Source organism: Stegastes partitus, unplaced genomic scaffold (genome assembly GCF_000690725.1).
Source record: "Stegastes partitus isolate 25-593 unplaced genomic scaffold, Stegastes_partitus-1.0.2 Scaffold498, whole genome shotgun sequence".
Lineage (NCBI taxonomy): Eukaryota > Metazoa > Chordata > Actinopteri > Pomacentridae > Stegastes > Stegastes partitus.
Genome location: NW_007578229.1, coordinates 384,566 through 394,994, shown reverse-complemented (window position 1 = coordinate 394,994; position 10,429 = coordinate 384,566). Strand labels below are relative to the sequence as shown.

Below are 10,429 nucleotides of genomic sequence, written 5' to 3'. Positions count from 1 at the left end.
TGTGTAATCAGATTAACTACAGATCAGAAACAGGTTTGGTCATCTTGGGAAACACTCATGGACAAGTTCTCACTATTCTCTGACATTTTATAGAACTACTAATCGAATAACCAGGGGAAAAAATCTAAAAATCCCAATAGAAAGAGCAAATATCCCGATCATTCATCATATTAAAACATGTAGTAATAGTTTTTACATGCAACTTACTAGAATTTGTTGTCTTTTGGCTAGTATCAGTGCAATTAGATTAAAGTTCAGAAACTGTTCTGGTCATCTTGGGAAACACTCGTTTTTTTTTTTCCATTTCTAGCATTTTATTGAAACAAACTAACATAAAAGCCCTGTTTATAAGACAAATATCCAAATTAACTCTCATAATACAACATTTAATAGTAGTTTATACATCTAGTTTACTACATATTGCAGCCTTTATAATAGTATCAGTGTAATTAGATTAACTACAGATTGGTCGTCTTAGGAAACACTGATGGACAATTTTCACTATTTTCTGACAACTATTAATCGAATAACCGAGAAAATAATCTAAAATCCCTACAACTAGAGCAAATATCCAGATTATTTATCACATTAAAGCATTCAGAAGCAGTGTTTTTACATGTAACTTACTATAGTTTGTCCTTATTTTACTAGTATGAGTGTAATTACATTAACAACAGTTTAGTAACAGTTTTGGTGATAATTTTAACCCGTTCTTGATTTCGCCATTTTTGTCATTAACATGACAGCACACACCCAGAGCAGCCCGACACCTTTACGTTCTCTCACGGCCACAACATGAACAATATTCTATTATTTACACCTGTTCCTACTTCGTAAAAATGCCTGACAAGCTTCGGAGTTTTAATTCGTCTCTCTGCGGCACCGGAGCGTCCGTTAGCCCACCTGTGCGTCGGTGTTACCGGCTCCTCCTGCGGCTGCTGCTCGCCGGGATTCGTCCGTTAATTTCTGAAGCTAACAGACGTTACGGTGAGGTTGGTCACGGTAGCTGGTTGGTGCCCCCCCGCGCTGCAGCTGACTCGCGATTATCCGGTTTAACGGACACAAACGTGAGCAAACGGCGGACAAAAGATGACGGTTAGTTCTGATAGTGAACCGGAGCGTACGCAGCCGTGCCGGTGGGGCTTTAATTCACCGAGCCGGTTGGTCGGGCGCTCGGTCGCTCGGGCGGGCGTGCGGTTGGCCGGCGGGGCGGCAGCGGAGTTTCAGGAGAAACGCCCCGCCGATAAATGTGAAGCTAACCGGAGAAATGCGAACTTCTTTACCTGAGCGCTGGTCCGGAATTCACGTGTGGCGACGGGGTCTCCGCCGCTCCTCGACTTGTAACAATGAGTGAACGTCCCTGGACTCCCTCCTCTCCTCCTGTCCTCCCCCCTCTGTCCTCCCCTTCTCTCCTCCTCCCCCCTGAGAGCAGAAAGGCGGCGGAACTCACGAAGTGGCTTCCGGTGCGAACTGAAAAATTAAAAGCCTCGACAACAAGTACAGAAGACAAGCAACAACATTAGAGCCAGAAAACTACTGACTTAGCACACAGAAGCAAGAAACACAACTACAATATCTAGAAAGGTATGTAAAGAAAAGAAAAGTGTATAAAAAGTGCTATAAAAAGTATTTATGAAGAAATATAAACAGTACAAAATCTATAGATAAACATAAGTTCAAAACATGAATTAAAATTTAAACATAAGTGGACAAATAGTACCTAAAAAATAAACATGAGCAGAAAATGATGTACGAAGGCATAACTTCAAAATGTGCGTTTCCTAAGAAAACAAGTGTATTATACCATGTAATGAGTGGCAACTTTACACACACTGTATAAAAAGACACACAACCTTTTCTTTTCTTTTTTTTTTTTTTTCTTATTGCCTGACATTAAATCAAAACTTTTCCTGTTTTATGCCAGTTAGGATTACCAAAATTATTCCTATTTGCTAAACATCAGAATAATAAGACGGAGAATTTTTTTAAGATTTTATTTTTTATTTTTTTACTTTCTTCAATGTCAGTACATATATATATATATATATATATACACACACACACGCACACACACACAACTCATATATACTGCTCTCTCTATTATTACTTTCTAATCTATCTATCTAATCTAGTCTTTTACTTTAGCTTACCTATCTTATTTTCAGTTTCTCAGCACTGCATTATTATTTTTTTTTTATGTCTGCTTGTTTTTTCTGAGCAATAACTGTCAAAAATAAATATACACACATGTATTATTTTGTAGGGTCCCTAACTTAATATCTAATTTAGACAGCTAAATTTGTTTTCATATGATTTTTCAGGGTTTAAAGCTTAATATTTAACTTAGTTGGGTTAATTTGTAGTTTATATAATATTGTAGGGTCTTAACTTTAATATTTAAATTATTCAGACAGCTTTGTGTTATAAATACAACATCAAACAATATATAATATCATTTTATTGTAAGGTGTTATCTTCAATATCAAATTTAAACAGCTACTTTTGTATAATACTGTAGGATCATAATTGTAATGCTTAATTTAATAATGTACCTTTGTGCAATATATATTAGAAAGGCTAGAGGTTAAAGTCATAGTCACTAGTGATTTTACAGATTGTCATATAAAATACAGTGCACCGTGTGGATTAGAGTGGTTAAAAAATTATTTATAAAGGTAATATGTTCTTTGTGCAGTGATGCATTTATGATACAATATTGCTGTGTATAACACACATTCCTCTGGCGGCATTGTTCTGTAGTAATTATGTATTCATACCTTCTACCTGACACGAGAGTTTCCCACTGCATTACTCTGAAGGTGTCTTGGTCTTCTTTCCGGTTCAGCTCTGTCTATGTGTGTTGAACTTGACGCTCTTCTCTCTCTTTCTTCACAGCAGGTTTTCTGTCTTCGATGCGCGCCACCGCCCATCCGAGGACGCGCAGGCTTTTTGCGTTTGAATGAAAAACTTCTGACTGGTGAAAACTGAGCGTTTCAGCTCGAAGTCTGCAAGACAGAAGAGAAATCTTTCACCAGGAGGCCACAGCAGCAGTTTGTTAAAGCAGATGTGTAGAAAACCACTGACACATTATTACATCATAGACGGGCCCACTACTTATGTTATACTACTAGTATTATATATAAATGACAACAAAAATTAAAATTAAAGGCTTTGAAATACATTTGTAACCTATCAAACACTTAGCAACATGTTCAAGGCTGATTTATTGTATTCGTGCATGCATTTAACCTTCATTTCAAGAGGCCTGTCAATGCAGGATGACTTTTATTGCACATTATTAACAGTGCATATCAAAATCAGATACTTCATGTTCAGAATGTGTACCGAGTGTGATCAACATGGAAGTACACATGCTGTGGACATATCCTTTTTGCAGAATCAGAGGCAGATGGTCTCCACAGTGATTGCAGCGTCAGGGCTTCTGCACTACATTTGTCATCATTAGAGCCAGTGACGCCTGCACACTCCACACAAACTCCACGGTGGTTTGCTTTGCAGCACTTCTCCCCCCTTCTGCGTGTGACAGCCAGCCCATGTAAGGAGAGTACACTCACTGTTACTATGGAGACAAGTAAACTGTGCACAGAGAAGTGGGAAGAAGCAGAGAGGAGTTCGGGTGCAAAGTATGCACGCAGACAGAAAGTGTATTTAGGGGTCGGATTTATTTCTTTTGTGCCGTCTGAGGAGAATTAACGGTGAGTTGAATACCACAGGAGAGTGCTGTGCAGTTCCGAGCAGCAGTGTCGAATGTGGTGTCAGACTGGGTTTGTTGGAAATGCTTCTTTCTATTGTCTAACTCCAGCTTTTTACAAGATACAGAATTAAAGGCTTAGAGGAGTAACACTGGAGAGTATTTAACATAACAACAAAGAGAGCTTGAATTCAGAAAATAGTACATCTGACAACATGCTAAGATTAAAATCTATCATTATTTACAACATTTTATCCATTAAAAGTGAGATAAAGCTGATATGATATATTAGGCAGCTAAAATCAACTGTACTGTGACGTCTCATGTTTCCTATCATATAAAGCAGTAATATGTGAATAATGGTTCATTTTGTGTGTTTTAATGCATCACCTTTTCTCAGCTACTCCAGGATGCCACATGCACCGAGGTCTTCTGCAAGCTGTGCCAAGATGCAAACCAAACTGAGCGCCTGGACTCCTCTGAACCATCCGCCGGCCAACAGGAAGGTCACACCTCCTCAGTCTGAAATACAGCTGTTCTGTCAGCCAAAAGCCACTTACTAATAGCTATAATGCAGCTTTTCTTTTGAGTGGTGCGATATGTCAAACACCAATATACTGGCCATCCCTTAGATATTGGATAATTTTATCTCTTTGGGCTTAAAACTGTAATTTAAAGTCCAAAAACAAATCCTCTCTGTGTATCAAAGTTACATATTGAGAAGCGGGTTTTTTTTCAGTGGAAATATTCCCTTCCTGCCTTAAAATGGGTGTAAATGTCTAATCCAGAATCTGATTTTGAAGAAGAATAATGATAACCGTGCAAGTTGACAGGATTTGTTCCTTAAGTCTTATGTTTTTGTGACTGTCATTTATATGCTGTAGCTTCAAGGTCGGAAAAACTTAGTTTGGTTTTAACTGCTTACTTCACTGATGATGTGTCTTCTTGCATATTGGACTTGAATTTCATTTGGATGGGGTTATTCATTAAATTACCAGAAGCCCAAATGGTCAGTGTCTCCTTGGTGGAACTGCTCGGGCTCTCTCACTGGAAACAATGACTGAAAAACACTAATAAGTACAATGGAATTAAGTTACAAAATTGTCCTTAAATATGCTTCTTCACTAAGTAGGTATTTACTGTGTAACTTTAAGATAAGATCCACCACTGGAGTCAAGTCAAGTCTGAGCAACTTTAAAAGTTACAAAATACCCCTTCAGTTGCGAAAAGTTCTGTTAAAGTTTCAGTTTGTGTGGAAAAACCAAAGTTAAGCTTTTAGCAACCATAAAACCAAAGATTTAAAATTATCACGCTGTAAAGACTCAAGTAGAAAAATTAATCTAGACTCAACCAGAGGCAGGTTTCAGTCAGTCCTATTCACAGAACCCATACCACTGAGTTTGGCACGAAGGTCTGAAAATAATCAGAATTAGATAACACAGCTGTGGTGGACAAAGTGAACATACTAATAACACACTGTACAAATACTCTGTTAAAAATCTTACTTATGTAAACTATATAGATATTAGCATAGTATTACAGTGAAACTCTTGGTTTGGTCCTTCTGATGGATATATTATTATATACAGTATAAAACATGATTAGATTATTAATAGTGAAGCAACAGTGAGTTTATACTACTTTAATTCCAGTTTTGTATACAGAGACTGCAGATAAATCTGAGGGTCGGTCACATGATTAAAAACTGAGTTCTGACACACAAATATGTTTTCAGTTTTTCTCCAATGTTGGATTTTTGTTGAAATTATTGAAACATTTATTGAAATGTAAAAAGCTCAGAGTGAAAAATTCCAGTTTGATGCAGCTGTTAACAACTCAAACATGTTTAATGTGACCCTGACTGGCACCACTGCTTCAATCTTGAACAATATGTTGTATTTTAAAAGCTTCTTATATTATCCATCATGTCAAATCGTTATCTTGAAAGTGATTTAAACTGTCAGATACGCGTAGTGAAGTAGAAAGTACTATGTTTTCCTCTGACATATATAAAGTGGAGGGATAAAGGCCTTCAGTAAATGCACTGTGTTGCCTCCCATCACTGTAATATAAGATGTTACTGTTTGTTTTATCTATTTTTTCTGACCTTTGTAATTGTTTTCTTCTTTCTCAGGTGTTTGAAGAGAGGCGAATCCTTCTGGGAAAGTGGGTAAGTTTATGACTGGAGATGCACTAAATGCACTGATGGGTCTTTACTGTACAGTGAGCTCAGTGTGAGCCGTGTTTAGAAACCACACTTTGTGCTCTGTGGAGTCCATTTTCCATCCAGCTCAGTTCAAACACTGTGAAGTGTGAAAGAATTCTGTCTAATCTTTCATGTGTGCCTCAGTTTGACAGGTGGTCTGACAGCCAGAGGAAGGCAGTGCTGCAGGACTTTGTGCTGAGCTGTTCGGTGGATCAACTCCGGTTCCTGAGCCTCAGTGTGAGCCGACGGCTCCCCCTACAGGCCGCAGACTTCACCTGCTTGCTGCCCAGAGCCCTCTGTCTCTACATCTTCTCCTTCCTCGACCCTCGCAGCCTCAGTCGATGTGCCCAGGTACACAAACCCACTCCGTCGTGGCGTTATTACTGAGACTGGCTTTATCTTTCTGGAGAAACTTTGCACATGTTTATGCTCCAGGTGAGCTGGCACTGGAGGAGCATCGTGGAGCTGGACCAGCTGTGGATGCCCAAATGTCTGAGGCTCGGCTGGTTCATCAGCTTCTCCCCGACACGCTTCGAGCAGGGCATCTGGAAGAGACACTACATCCAGACAGTCCAGGAGCTGCGACTGAGCTCACTGCAGGTCAGCAGATCACATTCAGAATCAGAAAGGTTCAACATTAATCAGTTCTAGTGGCTCAGGAGAAGAATAACAAAAAGCATGACTACATCATCATCCAGCCATCAAAGTGTGTTGTCTATCTCCAGACTGCCTCGTCCCAGCAGCAGTTTGTGGTTTCAGATGTTGCAGACGTCAGCAGCAGACATGACGAACCCTCAGATCTGCTCTTAATGGATGAAGAACATCCAGAATCCACCACTCAGAGACCTGGAAGCAGCTCCAGGTTAGGATTACGAAAAGAGAAGCAGCTCCCACCATGGAGAGACTCTGACAGACATCCCAGAGACACACTACGGTTCAACTACCTGGACAACCTGGACCCCAGCGACCAGGAGCTGAGAGTGTAAGACTGCTGATTTGTTAAACAGTGTTGAGCTTAAACACATCATCTACAACTTTCTGCATCCTGCTACTGAAGTACACTGAGGTCTGTTTGTCTGCAACATCATCTGTGACCAAATAATATGAATAGTTTAACTGAAAACATGAAATTAATATGCAGGTTTACAGGGATTTTGGGGGTAGAGAAGAAGTGGATTTTCAGAAATAGTAATATGCACAGCAAGACTGGTATTTTTTGTGAATATAATGAATCATTTAGGAAATCCAGATGCAAAACTGTTCAGAGTATAAAAAACCAAAACACTACATGGCCACAAAAAATCTTTTTAAGAAATGAAGAAAATTTTGAAACATCTTCCACTCGTTGATTTAAAGTCTCCAAATCTGTATTTCGAAGTAGTAGCAAGACAAAAATGTGCACAGATTTAGTGTCAAACATGTTGGTGCATCACTATTTAAATGCCATCATTTGCTTTTTGCAGATCAGCAGCCACATTTTGCTGTTTTGATCCTCCTAAATCCGATAAGCCTGAGATGAAGACGTAGCCGTTTGTTCACAGATATTGAAAGTACACTGTAGCTGATTGAACTAAATGACTGATGCATCACAGTTTTTGTTTTTTTTATGCAAAGCAATGCAGATGGACTGAGATGTTCTTCCACCTGCTCGTCTCCCTGCAGGCAGATGAAGAGCAGAGCCTCCACCTGCTGCAGCAACCCGATGAAGGCAGACGACGGGGAGAGGAAAACACTGTCTGAGGCGAATTACAAACTCCGCAAAGCCAAATCGCTGGTAAACCACGATCCATTCATCACCGCCGCCATAACCCCGCTGTGACTGTGACCCCCTTGTCTGAATCAAAGGGAGATGATAAACGCGACGCAGTCTCTGGAGACTGTGCAACCAGCAGGCGTCATGCATTATGGAGCAGCGTTTACACAGAAATGCATGTTAATGACGAGAGGGAGGTGATGGAGGGGGGGCAAATTATGCTGATGATGGTGTTTGAGGAAAAGGTGGAGAAGAGGGTGAAAGAGAGGACAGTGTGGCATTTCATATTCAGGCTTTGGTGAAATCATCATACATTTATCTAAGGCCTCGCTTTAGGAACTACTGTTAAAACTAAAAGACACTGACTTTTTTTTATGTTAAAGTGGAGATTTCTATGAAGCAATATCAATTAAATTAAAAATATAAAATGTAAAGTATTCAGCCCCTCTAGTTGAAAACCAATTGGTGCTTGTAGTCACACAATTAATAGAATAAAGATCATTTAAGTGAGGCGAATGTGCCCAAAGTGATCGTAGTATAAAGACACCTGTATCTGGAAGGTCCAATCACTGGTGAATCATTACTCCTGGATATAACTACACTATGAAGATAAAAGAACACAAGAACAAAGAACAAAAGATTCTAGTCACTGAATATCCCTCGGGGTCCAGTTTAATCCATCTTTAAGAAATGGAAGTCATATGGCACATGTGGAAATCTGCTTCGAGTAGGCCGTCCTCAAAAACTGGGTGACCTAGACTAGTTAGAAAGGCTACCAAGACACCTATGACTCCTGAAGGAATTACAAGGTTCAGCCGCTGAGATGGAAGAAACTGTGCACTGTGCAAGAGAAAGCCACTAATGAAAAAAGCTCATATTAGATCTCGACCAATGTTCGCTAGAAGTTGATGCGATGTGGGAGACTCTGAAGTCAACTGGAGGAAGGTTCTTTGGTTGGACCAAAGAGTACACATCATCACAAACATACCATCTGCACTGTGAAGCATGGTGGTGGCAGCATCATGATGTGGGGATAGTTCTTGGCAGCAGTTCTTGGGACAAGATTTGTTTTCCAACCAGATAAAGACTTGAAGCATATGACGAAAGATACACAGAAATAGTTTGAAGACTGCAAGATGAATGTTCTAGAGTGGCCAAGTCAGGGGCCCAGACTGCAATCAAATTGAGAATTTGAGATTGGGCTTAAAATGGGCTGTTCAGGCACAACCTCTGTGTAACCTCCCAGAGCTTGAATGGCTTTACAAAGAAGAATAGTAAAAAATTGCAGTGTCCACATGTATAAAGCTGATTGAGACCTTTCTACAAGGCTTAATGCTGTAATTGCGACCAAAGGTGCATTTTCTAAATCTTGACTTGAAGAGGGGTGAACACTTATAACATTGCTTATTTTATGGTTTATGTTTTTAATTATTTGATATTACTTACTAGAAATCAGTTTTCACCTTGACTTTGTTTTGCAATTTCTCATCAAATACGCCTAAATAAACTGACTACAATTCAATGTTGAGTAGCAATAAAAAGGGGAAACTTTCAAGGAGGGTGAATACTTTTTATAGGCACTGTAACACACTGAGAATCATGTTGAGCTTTCTGTCTAAATGATTCAACAAGGTAACCACAACTCTCTGAGAACTTCTGTCTCTTCTTTCAGATGTTCCTCAGCTCCAACTGCAGACCCCACCATATCCCATCTCCTCCTCCTCCTCATCATCATCAGACCCAAACCCGCCCCCAGTGGGCATCTCAAACTCCAGACCACCCTCTCACCAAGCAGACCACCAGCGACCTGCTCTGCCTCGTCCAGTGGAACGCTGGGATGCGTCCGAGGCCGGTGAGGCCTCCGGTGCCCCAGCTGAGTGTGGAGGCGCTCAGGGCGTCCCAGCGCTCCCACAGGAGCGTTCCCAGTAAGTAATCACGCCTGTCCCACTCCTCTGGGCTGAACATGATGTAACCACACAGCAAGAAACACATTTAGGGCAAATTATGGGTTAAAAAAAATGACTGATTCTGCAACAAAGTGACTGTGTGAAGTCTGTGACCCTGTTAAGAGATGTTGGAAATGGGGGCAACCCAGTAGATGAGTTGGTACGAATGCACTGAGCAGATAGTTTGAATCCTGACTGGTCAGAACATTTGATGCATGTTGTTCTAATATTTGTTCTGTATTTTATGATTAGAAATATGGGAAATAATAGGAATGCTTTAGGTCTTATTACTGAGTCCCAGGTGAAGGTATTTTAATTATTCTGAACAGCATTAGAAGGTATCACATTCAGCATCTAATTTTCTGGAGTTAGTGGCAAGAAAAAGATGGAAATTTCCAAAAAAAAAAAGAAAGTAATAAAGTTTTATTTCACTCTTCTATTTGGAAATTCTATTTGTGATGCATTTATTACTATTGCTTCCAGGTACTCCACTGTTTGAGTTTCAACCCTGGACTGTTTCTGCAGCACACCAACATGAGAGGAAGTGAAGTCTATCGCCCCCACATGGAGGACGGCAGAACTGCAGGATGAATTTATTTATTACTTTTTTTTAGTACATCCAATTTTTAAAGGAATACTTTATTTTTCACATTTAATTACTTTGGAGGAATGACCACAGAGATAAGGACACGGTATTTTACATGAGCTGTAGTGTTTTTAGCAGCGTTTTTTCCCCACCCGGACATTGCCTTATTTTTTATAATTAAAATGCATCTTAAATATGTGAAGAATAAGATTGGGATTTATTGCCA

The 10,429-nt window shown here is 39.8% G+C and overlaps 1 protein-coding gene across 1 annotated transcript; it reads left to right on the top strand.

Annotated features, from left to right (window-relative positions):
- The first annotated feature begins 4,122 nt into the window (after nt 1-4,122).
- fbxo16 (F-box protein 16) lies at nt 4,123-10,173 on the top strand. The gene is made up of 8 exons (XM_008287389.1): nt 4,123-4,218; nt 5,847-5,882; nt 6,063-6,269; nt 6,354-6,518; nt 6,644-6,900; nt 7,581-7,692; nt 9,344-9,596; nt 10,101-10,173. Exons 1-8 carry the CDS (start codon nt 4,123-4,125, stop codon nt 10,163-10,165), a joined length of 1,191 nt encoding a protein of 396 aa, XP_008285611.1. The 3' UTR covers nt 10,166-10,173.
- Nucleotides 10,174-10,429: the final 256 nt, after the last annotated feature.